The sequence below is a fragment of the Chenopodium quinoa genome, unplaced genomic scaffold (genome assembly GCF_001683475.1).
Source record: "Chenopodium quinoa cultivar QQ74 unplaced genomic scaffold, ASM168347v1, whole genome shotgun sequence".
In the NCBI taxonomy this organism is placed as follows: domain Eukaryota; kingdom Viridiplantae; phylum Streptophyta; class Magnoliopsida; order Caryophyllales; family Amaranthaceae; genus Chenopodium; species Chenopodium quinoa.
Window position 1 is genome coordinate 1,972,513 of NW_018745454.1, and position 17,273 is coordinate 1,989,785.

Here is a 17,273-nt window from a genome sequence, read left to right on the forward strand (position 1 = left end):
GCAAAAAAAGAAAAAAAGGGAAAATGAAGGCAATTTTAGAGGAACATTTTCTTTTCATTTCCTAAAGCTTTTATTAGAGATAGATTGATAAATAAAGGCATTCGTCAAATATCGTAATTACAAATTTTCAAAACGAACATAAAGGTTGAAAGCTCCTTCGCTTTTGATTCAGAAGGCAAATTGGTCAAAATTTTGGATTCCCCACAAAGAGGAAATGAGCATTAAGAAACGAAAAAGAAGTATTTACCTTTGATATTTTTGCCCAAAAATTCTATACAAATTACACTAGTGAGAATGTAATGAAACTATACAATTTTGTTGCCTTCTCTACTCTTGGTTGTATTAGCTGCAAATTTATATAGCCAGTGTTCCCTCAATGACTTGGTTATCATCGGAAGAGTCAACTGGTTGGGATTTGGGTTTGCTCATGACTCGAGAATATCCATAACCTAGTGAACTTCCACTAGCTTCACACAGCTGCAATAACACGGAATTCAGTATATTTAAAACACTATTTATCAATGGGTAGCAACAGATCATGTCAAAGATATGAAATAGCTTATACCTCAGTCAGTTCAGAGAGGTGACGGGATCTAAACTCATTGATTGCAGATGCTATCTCTGATGTTGGAAGTTTAGCCTAAAAGAAGAAAAACACCAAATTTCAAATCACAGTCATCAGTACATAAATTATCACCATTGTTGGCAAGTTAACTGGATATTAAACCACTGACAGAATTGGCCGCAACAGTTGTCCGCCTTTATTGGCCTTTTGAATTGAAATTTACCTCCGTTCTCGTTTATTAAACTTTGTACTTCTAGGAAAATATATTTTAAAAACTACTACGTATATTCTAAAATGCAATGTTAGAATCCAACAACACTGCAGATAATTAATAAATATCAGCATATATATAAGGATTGAGCTATTAAAATTTCTTATGGAGGGATAAACAAAAACACACTACACAATCACAATTTTATCACTTGCTCACATTCTTTCACAATATCAAGACATACCTGTGCAAGAACAGCAGCTGCCAACTGTAGACTTGGTTCCAATGTCTCAGGGACAACCTGGAGCAAGAATATTGTAAGACTTTTTTTGCATAATAACAATGTCAGAATATGAATTAACTCTGATATTATCAGTTCAGAAAACAAAAAAAATTCCCCAACATGATACAACTTTATATAGCACACAATAATTAAATCAAGCAAAATCTCAGTAGTCCACAGTCCACAATATGAAAGGCTATCCATGAGGACTATGACAGGTAAAAAAAAACAGAATAAACAGGGTACAACATTAAACATCATACCGCAGTTGCCCCAGCCTTTTCTAGATTTAGACCATGATCGACATCATGTGCACGAACAAAGGTTTTAACATTTGGGAAATGCTTGCTCAATGCCCAAACAGTTCTATAATTTGCACCAGGAGTGTCCAATGTTATTGCTGCGGCACAAGCTCTTTCAGCCCCAACCTTATGAAGTACCTAAACACAAAACAGTAAAGCTTTTTAAATGAGAATATGCAACAAGCTTGAATAGCTTGGAAATTTGTTGTACCTCACGACTTCCAGCATCTCCAAAATATACAGGAAGATCAAGTGCACGACCAATTGCTACCCTGTCACTGAAATCGTGAAACATAAGCATAAGAGACATGAAGCATAAAGCAGTTATTATACATTATGACCTTCCATCGGTCAAATAACATCAACATTTATATATCTGAAGAGGCTCCCATCCTCGGTAAGGCATAAGAAAGCAGAAAAGTAGCCTATATATATATATATATACTGCGGTAATGGTCTCTAAACTGTATTATCAACCAGTTCATTGAAATGTGTACAAAATAAATGCTCTGAAGTGTGGCTAAACTCATTTTTCAATGCGAGGTACACTCAGAAACACAATTAAGTGAAAATTTTGAAACAGTAACTAATGCAAATTTCTAAAGGCTTTTGTTTCCTTATTTAACTTCGTATGTTTCTCATGTATAGTTGTACTAAATATAACCTCTACTTTCATTTCTTGGATGCTTGCCTAGATTTTCAAGCTAGGTTTGTCATCTTTAAGACAAAGAAAACTTGCTACAGCCCTAGCAGACTTATTTCGCCTCAACATACGCACAAGCACACGCGCGCACACACACATTTGTCAGCAGCTATAATATACTAGCTTGCTTCCCAAGAGGATCAAATACATTTATCATATTATTGTGATTGGTGACTATTGCATGAGATTTTTAAGTACAGTATATGTGAGTATGTGATATCTAGTTTTTCTGCATTAAGACAAAAGATACATCCATAGACCCCAAATAAAATAAATAAAAAAATAAATAAATTAAAAAAAAATAAATAAAAAATAAAAAATAAAAAAAACAAAGCAGTATCGTCTGCCCTAGGAAAAAAAGATCAAATAAAAATAAACCCAGTGCTTAAAGGTCTCAATTAAGTGGGAGGTGGGCAAGAGAAAGAGCTATATATGCAAATCTTACCACGATCATACACATAGCTTTAAAGGAGATCCAGCCATATTTGGTGCATTTTTTTTTTTTTTGAAAGAATATTTGGTGCATATTTAAAATGAGTATAAGTTTACCTTCTAACATCAAGAGCAACAAATGGTATCAAACGTTCTGACAGGAGCTGAGCTATGATCTGCATGAAAGAAGCAAGATCACAGGGAGGGAGATAAAAAAAAAAAAAAAAAAAAAGAGGCAAAGCTCAAGATAGATTTCAGGAACTTAATAATTTATAACAATGACGTTCACCTGGCCTACACGTCCAAATCCACATATAATAATATGATCCTGAAGGTCATCCGTCTGGGATGAAATAAAACATGTCAGCAGAAAAATAAGAAACAGAAAAAAATCATTTGAAAGCCTGAAAGGTCAGAACTGAAAGAAGTATGGATCATAAACAGGAAAGGGAATTCGTGTCATTTTTGTTGTTGAGATACACCTTCAGCTAGACCTAAGTCCTTCCACGCTAGTCAAGAGGCATGCCATTCTAACTGAAGAACATTTTTGAGCAACACATCATTTATGTTGACACTAATCGTCATTTAGAATCCTTGCTGGATAAGCTAAGTGGATAGGTCTATCTTTAGACTCAATTCCTCCCCTTATGTTCTGTAAACTACTGAGATTTTTCAGTAGCCTGACATGACAGTTTGAGGAGCCTAACTGATTCCCATCATTAATTCTAGTAGACCTTTCATGATCAATAAAATCCTTCTTTAGGAATATGCACAGCCTGCTTCTACCAGTAGCCTGACATGACAGTTTGAGGAGCCTAACTGATTCCCATCATTAATTCTAGTAGACCTTTCATGATCAATAAAATCCTTCTTTAGGAATATGCACAGCCTGCTTCTACAATCAGCAGATGGCCATCACACCAACACCTTCAGGAACCAAACCTATCAATTCAAGCATTGAACCAACTTATCTTTGGACAATAAAAACTATTGAATCTCCTGCAATATCTCACTTAAACCCACCTAAACCAGACGCTGTTTATCTTTATGAATTTTAATCTTGAATGGTCATTTTCCTAAGAAATTACTATAGTCGGGAATAGGCATGCAGTCAAAATCATCCTTGCTACAGGTCTGACATAAGCAAGAGTGCTTGGAGACATTTCAGTTGTTCTCATTCAAACTAAATAGCACCAGCCATCTAAGACTTTAAAAATTGGCTGCACTTACAGGAAAACGACAACTATAAAAGTATAAAAACAGGGAAAGGGGAAGCATTAACTTACAAAAAGGTAGCATCAGATTAAATACTGTTCAATCAATTTTATTTTTATGTTTTAGTTTTTTGTTAAAAAATGATTCTTAGTGCAAAGAGATATTCTGTTAAAAAGCACAGCTAGTGAGAATTAGCTAACACTGAGCTCAACCCACTGAAATAAAGCGTCAAACTTAACGTTTAGTACCCATGAATCAGCCGCAACATTCAATTTGAAACCACCAACGCTCATATCCTATCAGAACAGACCACCATTGTGCAAGCGGACAGGAAACTTCCTCCAGCAACCACCAACTAAAGTAAAAAAGTACACTTGAAGAAGATGAAAGCGAATAAAGAGCTATTATAAGCATTTTTTCCACCTATCTAACTATTAATGGCTGGAAATGTGCCATGTTGACTTCAAGTTACAAAACGTTTCAGAATTTTCTGGGTCATGCATTAAATAGTTGGAAATGGTTCCCTCTTCAACCCATTTCAGAAACTTTTTGCTTGCACTCCTCTGCATTTTCCCAGCAGTTTTCTTTCCAAAACAAACAAACAGAACCTATCTTCCGTTCCCATGCTTTCTCAAGTCAGATTTCATGGACAATAAATCACAAGGCCAACCAATTTCACTTCAATTAGGCCATATAATTATCACAAACTTCATCAACACGGTGAGCAAGAACCTAAGGGCATATTGTAGGAAAAATAAAAAGAAGGATACGAGATACCTCACTCTCAACAGGTAATAAACTTCGCACATCATGCAACTCAAAGCGAGAGGCAATCAGCTGGCCACCAGCAGCCAGCCATGGTGTAAGAGCCATGGAAATCCCAACCACAAGGAACAACAAAGATGACAGCTGTGGAGACATTATGCCCTGCAGGTAAAGCCAACAGCAATAAGCAAATATAGAGTTATTTCAGCTAATGAGCTAATACAATTACCCCAATATTCTGGACAGACAGAGATAGAATTGTGCTTGTGATCATGTAGAAGAGTAATAAATTTAGATGCACACTGATAGAAGAGATACGAAAACCTCTACCATTGATAATCTATGCTGTTACACACAAGCACATTTAATTGGACCCTCCCATTATCCACAAGTTATAACATGCAAGTCCATCATTTAGTTGGGTGGTTCCTTGTGTGTGGTTGGCACAGATGGTGCTGTAAAAGGAGGACCTGGGCTTGCAGGTGGAGGGGGGGGGGGTATTGGGGGTATTTCATATCTTGAAGAATGAAGCTAGGAGAATGTATGCAGCAATCTAAACAAATTTCCAGATGGGGAGATTGTTCCGATGCATTGTTACTGGGAATTAAGTATAGTGATGAATTGCTAGCATATACAAGTTCCACAAGCTCCTCTGATGAATCTGATCAAAAGTATCTAGGATAATATTGAAGGACTGGCGTTACCATGTGTAGTTACTAGCTAGTTTATGTAATTCAATTTTTCCCCAGGCTTTTTGCCTCATTTGCATAAATAACAAAGAATACTCAAGTGCTCAACATGCAACTATGCAAGTTTATCACTTTATCAAAATCTAAGCCAAAATGAAAGTAAACTTGTAACATACAAACAATGCCTTGAATCAAAGATTAAAGATGCTGTATTCTTCAGGTGCACCAATTGAGACAAAGAAGAGACACAAAATAATAATCAATGCAAGAAGGATTCCAATAAAATTAGAAAATGAGGATTAACAAAACGCAAGGTCAAACCTGGTTTACAGCTTCACCAAATGCAACAAAGGCGAATTCTCCTCCAGGAGCAAGAAGAAGACCTGTTCTGATTGCAGCTACTGTTGAAACACCAAAGACTCTACCAACTAAAGTAACCAGCATAGTCTTGCCCACGATTAGAAGTCCTAATGCTCCCATGATAACCGGGAAGTTTGAGAGGAGAAGTTTTGGATCAATAGACATCCCTACCTGGAAACAAAAAACAGGTGCTGACTAAATTAACAAATTGTGACGAAAAGTTAATTAAATGAAACAAATGACAGTCTACACAATAATCATTTTAAAAAATATATATATCAAAAGTGACAGTCAGATAAATGGGAATCAGAACCCAATGGCTCTGAGAAAACAGTAAAGAAGAAAGTCCAGAGCCTTTATATCAAACATGCTTAAGGTCAGCACCTAGCTGGTTATGCATGGATTAGCTAATCCCAGGTGTAACTCAGATTAAATTTTAAATAATTCAGAGGATAAGGCAAAAGCAATTTGCCCCAAAGAAAAAGGAAAGATTTCAGCAATGAATCTATCACAAGCTTCCAAAAAAATTACAGACAGAAATCCCAATGGAAGGCCACACATACTCTATGTGCATGATGGAAAGATTGGCAGCAGAGCATAATGAAGAGCTTTAGTGAAAATCTAAGAAGATGCATGTTGGGAAGCAAGATCTGAAGTACATACCGTCATGAAGAAAAGACCCAAAAGAAGGCCGCGATATGGTGCAATATCTGACTCCACTTGCAATGAAAACTCAGTTTCTGCAAGAAGTAAACCAGCCAAAAATGCCCCTAATGCCATAGATAGACCAGCCTGAAAGAATAAAAAACAAGATCTAAATGAACTGATGACAGGAACACTGGACAGGATTACTCTTTTTCACCAGCCTGAAAGAATAAAAAACAAGATCTAAATGAACTGATGACAGGAACACTGGACAGGATTACTCTTTTTCAGACAATCACCCTTCCCACTTGGTTGTGACAACTAGCCCCTCACAATAAATTAAGAAAAAAAAAATTAAATTAAAAAGCATAAGTTAATGATTCATAAAAGTTTTCCCACTCACCCTAGCAGTAAGGAGACTTGTCCCTAGTATAACAAGAAGTGTACAGGCTGAAAATATCTCCGCGTTCTGGTTTTCAGCAATTTGCCTGTAAATTGGTCGAAGAAACTGCAGATGATCCAAGAAGTAAGAATATGTTCTTGCAAAGTAATTGTTTAACAAATAACATCAAGCAAAGATTATAATTTTGAAAACTAGACTTACAAAGAGAGAAATTTTCCTGAAGTAACAAAACTGCTCCCTCATGCATATATAACCAGCGATATAAATGTATGACAAATTTTCTTAGTTTTTTATGTTCAAACTTGCAAGAAGAGTGTATGACAAATTATACAGATTACCAAAAAAAAAAATAGAGGGAAAATCTCTTTTGTATTATAATTACTAACACACCCCTCCTTCCCAGAATAGTTTTCTCACTTATCATGGCTCATAATTTGACGAGACAAGTTGGTGATTGGTCATCAAATGTTATTTAATCAAATGTGATTAGAGATAGTAGAGTAATTTATAAGAGAATAAGAGCAGAATGTGGGATCCTAACTTTTGGTAGTGGGAAAAATAATAATTGATGATCAAAATACAGTGGCCATCACCATTTTTGGAAATGGTCAAACTAATCTAAGATAGACAAAAAGGAAAGTGAGCAAACTATTTTGGGACAGATAAAAAAGCAAAGTGAGCAAACAACTATAGGATAGAGGGGGTAAGCTACAATGTCATTAGTTTTGTCTCACACAATGATTTCTCTTTAGTTTACTTGACCGAGAAGGGACAACCAAGGTGACTTATTAAGATATTAACAATATTAGCTAGCAATACATCACAATATATTCTGAGCAATATAAGTTCAATGTATTTAGACAAGATACTAGTAGCATAAAATTGTAAATAATCACTAACAAGTAACAACTATCTTCACGCTGGAACTGAAATGTGCAATAAATTCAACCACTTACCAAGCGTCCACCAGCAATTATAGCGGCAATTGCAACAACTGCCTTAACAGCAGCCAATCCTAGGGCTTCTGCAATAGCTTGGAAACCAATCTGAATGAACAGCAGAGTAAAATAAATTATTGGTCATTATTTTAATGTAGTTGTTTAGATTGTTATAGAATTTCTTCCTTTTACTTAACCCCTACAACTATGTTCTGCCCATGAATTAGGGGATGACATCTACCTCTTCATTAGATATACTATTTCCATTCCAATAAAAGTCACTGATTATGTACAGGTAATTTGATGAGTTGTTAGTTATATAATCAATATTAAAAACCACAAGCCCTATTCCATAGGTAAATCAAGCTGACAAATAATATTGCATAGGTATTTTAAGTGAATTGAAATACACAGATAATATGGAATGGAGGAAATAGTAAATTGACAAGTTTAATCTTTGTATGAAGCGCTTTATATTTGTTTTCATTATGGTCCCAACACTATCCTACTTGTTGCTTTTTGATGCAACACATAGAGTAAGGTTTCATCCTCAGAATTAAATCTTTCACAAGAAAAGCCACCTTAGAGGTATACTTAAAACCAATCCTTTCATTCTGGCCCCTCAGATACCTTTTAATCTCCCTTAATGCTTTTCAATGCACCAGCTCAAATAAAAATCTTACTGGATCCATAACCACAACCATCATGAAAAAGAATATATATATAAGAAAGCTTGCCAGCCATTCTGGAAAACTCAAAGCAACTAAGCTGGCAATGACCACACAGAACATACCACAAACCAGAAACACCCTATGAATCCACAACACACCTCAACCCCTATTACAGATGATAGGATCATCATGCTCAAGCCACAGCTTCAGCTTAACCTTGGTTAAAATCAATTAATTATGACTTAGATTGCACTTTTAAGTTTCAATTAATGCTTCTAACATGGATGTTTCAGTTCATTAACTAAAAAGCTAATTTAAGTAATTTCAACAAAGTGAAAAGCAGTGGGATACTTTTCAAATCAATAACCACTTATTCTCTGTTACAAAGATTCACAGTAAAAAATTATAAGTTGCCAACTTGCCACGTATCACAAATAACCACATTGCAGGACATGAAACCAAGCAACGTACATAAAGATTAAAAAACAAATACGCATAACGACATTCAACAAAGAGCAAAATAATGAAATAATGCAAAAATATTTGAAGTAGTTACCCCGCCTTTAGAAGAATTTGGTGAAATGAGTGGTATGAGTATCAGCAAAACCACGACAGCTAAATCCTGGAAAAATAGCAAAGAAAAGCAAAAGCAAAATACCAGAAATTATTTCAGGACAAAAAAAAAAAGTGAACCAATAATATATTGACTAAGATCTATACAAGGAGCTTGATTGGATTTCAAGGAGCAATGGCGTATTTTACAAGCATCAATCAAATGTAAATCATGCAATTGTGAAGCTGCAGCTAGAAAATATGCATGGCCATAGACAGCCAGTTTACCACATAATCCAAAATTTAGCAGCACTGGCACATCTATCTACCCCTTGGCTCTATTTGTTAGCCCAGACATGTCTTGGTAGAAAATGGCAAGGATTCAACTTGTGATCAAACATCAACCAAAAGCTCTTTACAAATGACAATGGAAGGAAGATTCTCCTCATAAATTAACTATCTCCAGAATTTATCCCAGACTAAAAGGTTTACCTGGAATAGTAAGACTGAAAATGTAGAACGCCCATGCCGTGAAGTGCTCTCCCCTCGCTCTTGCAAAACCTGAATCAAAAGTTGAAGAAACTCCATCAAAAATCATCTAGATTAAGTTTATGCAGCACAAAATATAATTTTCTCAGTGGAAGTAGGTAGATAATTAGAAATTTAGTTTTCTCTGGAGTACATTCTCATGCTCATCTGATCCCCAATATTTTTTATTAAGCAAGCTTTGTTTGAACCTAAATATCACAAGATCAAACTACCCGCACCTTCCTTTGTATATTGCTCTAAGCCTTAGTTAAACATCAAAAGACATGGAAAATAGCACATTTCAATCTCAAGGGGCAAGCACATGTACACAGACACTTTGATTTCTTATGCTAAATTGCTAGAATCCTAGAATGGAAGCAAATATCCCAGTGAACAATCTGTAAGATGGGATTTATGGTTGTGTTTTGCCTAAAGATGACCTTGTGCAAAGCGAACAATTAGATATTATGATGGAGTTTAGAGTCACACTCCTAGTCCCCTATAGTCCTATTAGGGCATTAGAGGGAGCACAAAACACACAACTAACAATTATGAATGTTACCTGCAGGACAACAGCAGTTGATGACAAGGCCAAGCCATTCCCAATTACTATTGCCGCAGGACCTGCCTGTTTTGAAATATAATGGGCCACCATGCCAACTACTGCAGCTGTTAACAGCACCTGCATAACCCAAAGTCAGTACTACAATACTAAAAGCATGAATAACCCCAAGAGGGCCAAGATATATGTGAATGGCGAGAACTTAACATTTTAGTACCTGGGCAGAACCTAAACCAAATACGTACTTCTTCATGGAGCTCAGTCTTTCAACAGAAAGCTGTCAATGGGGAAAACATCAAAACGTATTTAAGTTCTGTAACTTGGTAATTACATTAGTTCAGATTATGTTACAAGAGCCTTGACAGATTTTTGTACCTCAAGGCCAATGTTAAATAGTAAAAACACAACTCCAAATTCTGCAATCGCCTTAGTTCCATGCACATGACGAATTATTGAGAGGCCGTATGGACCAATCAAGATTCCAGCAGCCAAATAACCAAGGACAGGACTACCTGAAGATAAGAAAACGCAAAGAATAAGATTGCCAAAAAGTATTATAATTAGAGATTGCAATACTAAAACTTCTGACACATATCAGAAGAGTGGGAGTGAAAATCAGTAACATTCGAACTTTTCTGGAATATAAATTTGCTCAATAAAATTCTTACAGGGCTGCATACATTCTGAAAATACATTATACATACAATAGATACAACCCATCATTTAAGGTAGAGAGAAGTATTACCCCCAGGAATTTTCTGGAAAATAGGTACAAATATCACACTGGCCAGCAACAACCATAGCATATCAAACAAGGATGCTTCCTCTTCATTAATCTGTAGAAAGAGAGGACATACAACAAACAAACACCAGATTAAAACCTTTTCTCAGAAGACTATAAGAAGACACTTAAGAAATCGAATATATGAACTATAATATATTTTATATATTAATGAAAAATGGGTAAGTGGAGGATACACATGCCTCTTGCTGGGGAAGCTTATCAATTAGACTCTTCACTGTCTTAGAAATTTTCTGCATTTGCTGAATCAGAGGTTTTCCATTTGAAGAAACTTCTTCAATAGTGGAGGTTAATACATGTTGTGGCTGAAACAGCTGAGCACCTCTCTCACCTCGGTTAATATAATAGCCAACCCTGTTAGTAAGTTAACCTAGTATCAGATAAGGTAATATATGCATTATTTATGACAATAAACAGTGAAATATCAAATTCATTCAGCTATCAATGTTTCAGAACCTAGGAAGGATTTTAAATATTAGTCTTATCAAGAAAGGAACTTGACTAAGCTCATACATAATTGTTTGCTAAATTTTAATTGGTATACAGATAGGACTTCAAACATAGGAGACATTACGAACAAAAACTGGTAACAGAAACTATGAGAACTCTTCTTTCATCAGACATTGAGTAGACAACACGATAGTTCAGAGAAGTGATTCCAAGTATTAGATTATTAGTTCCTTGTGGAACAGATTAACTTATAAGCCATGTAGTGAACATTTAGAAGGTGTAGAGGACTACATGTTACAATCCATTAGGCATCTAAAAAAGAATGAAATTTCTGCTTAATTAGAAATGAAATGAAGTTTCAACCAAGGAATTCAACTACTCGGCACAAAGGTGCCCAAACAAATTGATACCGAATACATTAGCTAAGTAAAACTTAGAGGCTAAGCCAAGGTTTCGGCATAATTTAAAGAGACTTCATTTTTTTCACAGATTAACATGTAGTACTTCATAAGAGATATGAGGGATAAGAAAAATGATATTTATAGAGCAGTATTTTACAAAATTTACGCATCACATACAACAACAGTAGAAGAAAAATAGAACTGGAAAAGAAAAAACTAAAAACTGGTTCAACATACCCTGCTCCAATGAGCAATATTCCAACAATCAATTTTGGCAACTGCTTCTTTGCAGAATCCATAACACCATGAAAAACAGAGGCTGGTGTGAACTCTTCATCATCTTCATCAAATGAAAAGAATGATGCAGAAAAGAATCGAGATGATTTCTTCACTGATGCCTTTGAGCTACTTGGGGGAGAACTGTCACGTGCCACTTCTTTTTGTATCTCTAATTTCTTAGCTTGTGCTGCGCTCTTCACTTTTTCTACCTCTGCATCAGCATCTCTATTGACTTCTACGTATGGTTTTCTATTTTCTTTGTCGCTTGAATCATCAGATAAAGCAACGTCAATCAGATTCTGGCTTGTTTTGTCAGAGGGCTTATCCAGTGATGGTTTGCTGGCCAAAGAAGCACCTTCTACAACCAAATTGTTTTCACTTTCAAAGCCATCAGTACCCAGAGATCCTTCAGACATCTCTTCCTGAATAGCAACATCTTCATTAAAGGATGACCTACTTGAAAGATCAATAGAATCTTTGACATCAGTTTGAGAATTAGAGAGCAGCTTTTCAGCTCGCTGCAAGGCCATCTCAGCATCATTCACGCGCTGAGCAGCCTCAAGCTCAAAAGCAACAGCCTGCTCGGCTAAAAGCATTATGTTAGCGACATCCTCTTCAGCTTTCAGTGCATTTATCTGAGCCTGATCAGCAACTTCATTCAATCTTTCCACTTCTTTCTGCAGCTCCTCTTTCTTTAGCTGCAGCCTTGTTAGCTCTGCTTCACAATTTTCTAAAGCCATCCTGAATTCCTTAATCTCCTTCTGAGCAGCTAGTAGGGCATCCTCCTCTTGCCTTAGCTGGTTTAATACAACCTCATCACTTTCGTTTTCGGAATCACTATTCGATTTGACAATCTCTACAGTGTCCAAGGCCACCTGAAGCCTTGCCTCAGCCAAAGAAAGAGACATTGTGGCTTTCTGAAGAGCTTCCTTAGCACCCACTTCTTGATCTATTAGCTCTTCTATCATTTTCAGCGTACTATCAACATTATTCCTAGCATTCACTGCTTGATCTTTTAACGCAAAGGCAGCTTCCGATATATTCTGTGCCTTCTTTTCAAACATAGTACTGTTCAGCCGTGCAATTTCCAATTCCCTGCAAGCCTTCAGCAACGATTCTCTCAAATCCTCCAAAGTTGTATCCTGAGCTACCTCATCTTCTTTTTTTTCCTTCTCTCCTCCAGAACTATCCAACTCTAAGTCAAGACTATCCTCTTCTATCCACCCTTCTCCTTCATAATCTTTTCCTACCTCAGCACTCCGACCATTTCCATCGATGTAAACTACAGCATCATTACCCTGACACCGAGCAACCCCTCCCAAACTCCCAGACTCAGAACCCTTCTCGCTCCCACCTACCCCGGCTTTCCTCGAAGGCAAACCCCACAATTGACCATCAAAATCCCTCCCAGACGGCAATTTTACGATAGAACCACCACTAACACTACCAATTCCCTTCACATTCTTCCTCAAACAGATTCTTGAAACTGACCTTGAATTACTTCCATACTTATTATACCCAAACCCACTGACTCTAAACCCCAATTTCGAATGGATAAAATCAGAACGATATCTTCTGCACTCAATTCCATGAATCAAATTGGACTGCTTAAAACTATAACCAACATCCATTTCATACCAATCAATACCAAAACACCGTCAACTAAACCAACTACTTTGACCTATCGTTGACCGAAGCACAAACACCTGACGAAACAACAAACTTTCCAATTACACTAACAAAATTGACGATTCAAATATCAAATTATCAAAATGAATGCACAAAGAAAACCCTAAAAAAATCACAAATATGAGTAATATAAATTATTAAAAAAAATCAAAATTAATTGAGCTAGATAACACACAAAAATGGCATGAAGAGAGAGGAGAGAGAAAGAAGGAGAAGAGAAGAAAACTTACGGAACTTAGAACAGTGACAGTGAGTTAGTGGAGGTGCAGAGCTTCGAAGAGCTTCTTCAATGGCGGATATTTTTTGAAATAAGGAAATTAAAACTGAAATAAAACAGGACAAATGGATGGAAAAGATATTAAAAAAATATATATATTATTAATTTGATTTTATTATTCAGAAAAATGGGTGTGTATATTTTAATTTGGCCTTTTGAGCTCTCAGAAAGTGAGAATTGAGAAGGAGATATTTTTATTTTATTGCTAAAAAGGTTGATAAGGTGACGTGTTTAATTAGGCTTTTTTATGTTTTTTTTCTTACGTTATTTTTCATTATTGGTTTCAAAGCTTTTGTTTTCGGACGTTTTACCAAATTGAGCTTTAAACGGAAACTATTGACAAAAATGGTAGCGTGGCAAAACTATTTACCAAACTAAGCTTCCAGGGTAAATCGCTGTCTCGGACAGCGTTTTACCTTCTGTATTTTTTTAAATTCAGTAGGGCATAAAACGCTGTCTCGGACAGCGTTTTATCCTTGGGTTTTTTTAAAAAAAAATTCAACTACAACTATTTTATATGTTCAACATAAAGCGCTGTCTCAGACAGCGCTTTATGCTTGAACATAAAACGCTGTCTCAGACAGCGCGTTATGCTTGAACATAAAGCGCTGTCTCAGACAGCGCTTTTCTGCTGGAAACAGCAACCAGCATCCAGGCAGAAAACAAGCTTCAGCAAACAGCTTGCATGCTGCAGTCCTCCAACAGCCACCACAACAGCCAGCTCCACAGCCCTACCGTCCATCGTATCTGTTCACATGCAATTTAACAAATCCCAACAGAGTTAACGCATTAGCAATTAACCAAAATGTTAACGATCAAATGTTCCAAATGTTATTAAATCAAAATGTTCCAAATGTTATTAAATCAAAATTTTCTATTACAAAATAATTCCTCCATCTACGATTACAACGAATTTCAGTTAACAGTCATGGGTCCTCTGAGGGTCTCGATGGACACGTTGCCCGGTTATGGCCCTGAACGTGACAACGACTACATTTGCTCGCGGGCCGGTTAGTCTCATCCATTTCATTACGTATGCGCTTTGACCTTGGTCGCCCTATTCCACGCAACATGCTCCCGTCGGGAATGATTCTGGGACCGTTATAGGGCGTCCAGGTTGTCTCGCAAGGGATTGGCCAGAATTGCGGCGCGTATGTGCTCGTGTATGCCTCCGATTGCAGCACCGGGTCAACCCACGGCCGCTCTGATAGTGAGTACGTTGCACATACGGCTAGAACGTGAGAACATGGGAGGTGAAATATCGTAGGTTTGTTGCAGGTACACGTTCTTAACTGAAAGTTAACAGTATGTTTATGGCCTCCTTTACTACCAAGTCGGTCTCCCCTTTCTGTTGTAACTTGGTAAATATGCAATCGACGGTTATACGCATCCGCTCTGTGATATCTGGCTTTTGCGGTGTTCTTCTCTAGAATGGCAGTGACCTTGGGGGGGTATGCAAGTCCCTGTTCAAATCTTGCCTCAGAAGACTCCCTTCTCAAAGTGAAATATTTGTTAACTCTATGAAAAGTTAACTCGACTAGGGACATGATCGGTAGAAACCGTGCTCCCTTCAACACGTTGTTGAATGTCTCAGAGAAGTTAGTAGTGCAAATCCCGTATCTACGTCCAGCGTCGTGAAAGAGGGACCACATGGTGAACGGAATTTGAACAATGTACTCCATTGCCTTGTTACACGCCTCACTAATGAAACACAGATCGCCGTGTAGTTTTCTTTCCTGCCTTTGGTACGCCGTAGCCTTGAACATATCTCTCATGTCGTTTCGTCGCACGTGAGTCTTCAAGTTAGAAGCTATGTGGCGAACACAAAATCTGTGATAGGCTCGCGGCTCGGTAAATCCAACGTTCGGATCAGTCATTGCTGCAATGATCCCAGGATGTCGGTCAGATATAACACAAAGGCCATCTCGTTGAGTGACATGAACCCGAATGCAACCCAGGAACCAAGACCAGCTGGAGGTGTTTTCCCCCTCAACCAACGCAAATGCTGATCAACTTCGTAGTTCTCGTTCACCTGACTGAACCAAGGAATGGGAGTTCTAACCAGGGGCTCGCCCACTTCCATCCGAGCAGGTTCTACATCCATGTTCTGAAGTCCATCTTCCTCCTCTCCGCTATCGGCCTCATCATTTGTGTACACATCATACATAGAAAGTTCGTTATTCACAATATCTTCAAGATGATTCGGCGCATGCTGAGACGGTGAAGCTTCGCCAGTCAATGCCAAATATGCCCCCCCCCATGTACAGGTGAAGCAATATGAGAACTAAATGGCATGTCAAATTGATCGTCGTGTAGCATTCGACTGAAAGATCCCATCCCATATTCAGTTGATGGAATGTCGTGTGACGACACTTGAAAGGGCTCTGTGTTGTACCCAGAAATACGTGTAGATTGTTGTTCTGGCCGAGTACTTTGTTGGGTACATATAGGCACCGTTTCCACATATATTTCAGTGGGAACACCCTTCATTGCAACAACGTTCCTTAGAGCTGTCACATGCTTATTCGTAGAAACCGGTAACACTTGAACCCCATTGCCGGTCTCAAACCTCATTTTAATGTGTACGTCAACGGTCATCGGGTCTGAACCAATACTACTATGAACCTCATTCATCAAATCATTCATAGTCATGTTCGGTTCTAGTGTTAGTGGTTCCATATTTCCCCCACTATACTCGACCCGGGGTCCATCAAACAGCATTTCTCCTCCCCACCGGCATAACAAAACTACATTTTGTGACGCCATATTCTACATAACCAAAACACATTTTAGGATTATCGAAATCTAGAGCGAGGTAAATTATCAACACTGAAATAAGACTCTTCTCACCTATAACAACTTCACTTTCAACAACTTCACCAATTTCAACAATTTCATGAACAATTTGAATTATTTCAACAATTTCAACCTAAACTATTTCAATAATTTCAACATTTTCACCATCATCAACTTCACCAATGTCATGAACAATTTCAATAACAATGTACCACATCACCATCAATAATTATCAACAATGTACCACATTTTCATTAATAATTAGCAACAATTACATGCAATTGACATGAATTAACAACAAGTAAGAGCAATTACATACAATTCACAATAATTAACCACAATAACTATGCAATTACACTAAATTCAGTTTAGGGCTAACCACGAAATTGAGTGAGTGAGTGTAAGAGGGAGGAGGGCAGCAGCAAGGTGGCGGCAGCAGCGGTGGCGCAAGGGTGGGCGGCGGCGGCAATGCGGGTGTTTGAGTACGGTCGTGGTTTAGTGTGAGAGGGAGGAGGGAAAGCGTTGAGGTTGAGGTTGAGTTCTTGCGCATTCTGCTGAAGTGAACATACTGATATATGGCCATGAAACGCTGTCCCGGACAGCGTTTTACCCATTGAATTTTTTTTAAAAAAAACCCAAGGATAAAACGCTGTCCGAGACAGCGTTTTATGCCCTACTGAATTTAAAAAAATACAGAAGGTAAAACGTTGTCTGGGACAGCGTTTTATGTTCAACATACAATTGTTAATAATTTT

General features: G+C 37.4%; 1 protein-coding gene across 1 annotated transcript; it reads right to left on the reverse strand.

Moving 5' to 3' along the window:
* Positions 1-76: 76 nt before the first annotated feature.
* Positions 77-14,131, reverse strand: LOC110714019 (K(+) efflux antiporter 2, chloroplastic-like). The gene is made up of 21 exons (XM_021892476.1): positions 13,676-14,131; positions 11,715-13,462; positions 10,809-10,980; positions 10,570-10,660; positions 10,200-10,336; positions 10,042-10,101; positions 9,825-9,944; positions 9,227-9,295; positions 8,739-8,804; positions 7,530-7,619; positions 6,574-6,678; positions 6,189-6,317; positions 5,487-5,696; positions 4,489-4,638; positions 2,786-2,839; positions 2,614-2,672; positions 1,573-1,639; positions 1,323-1,499; positions 1,021-1,077; positions 566-640; positions 77-477 (listed from the first exon to the last, which is right to left on the reverse strand). The coding sequence occupies exons 2-21, from the start codon at positions 13,385-13,387 to the stop codon at positions 355-357; spliced, it is 3,684 nt and encodes a 1,227-aa protein (XP_021748168.1). The 5' UTR covers positions 13,388-13,462; positions 13,676-14,131; the 3' UTR covers positions 77-354.
* Positions 14,132-17,273: the final 3,142 nt, after the last annotated feature.

Bases quoted from the DNA above. Each gene is read 5' to 3' on its own strand.
- LOC110714019 (XM_021892476.1), bottom strand. From the start codon at position 13,387: ATGGATGTTGGTTATAGTTTTAAGCAGTCCAATTTGATTCATGGAATT. The intron at 8,805-9,226 runs GTAAACCTTTTA...CTATTTTTCCAG, and splicing joins TTTCAGTCTTACTATTCCAG to GATTTAGCTGTCGTGGTTTT. The intron at 478-565 runs GTATAAGCTATT...GTGTTATTGCAG, and splicing joins ACCTCTCTGAACTGACTGAG to CTGTGTGAAGCTAGTGGAAG.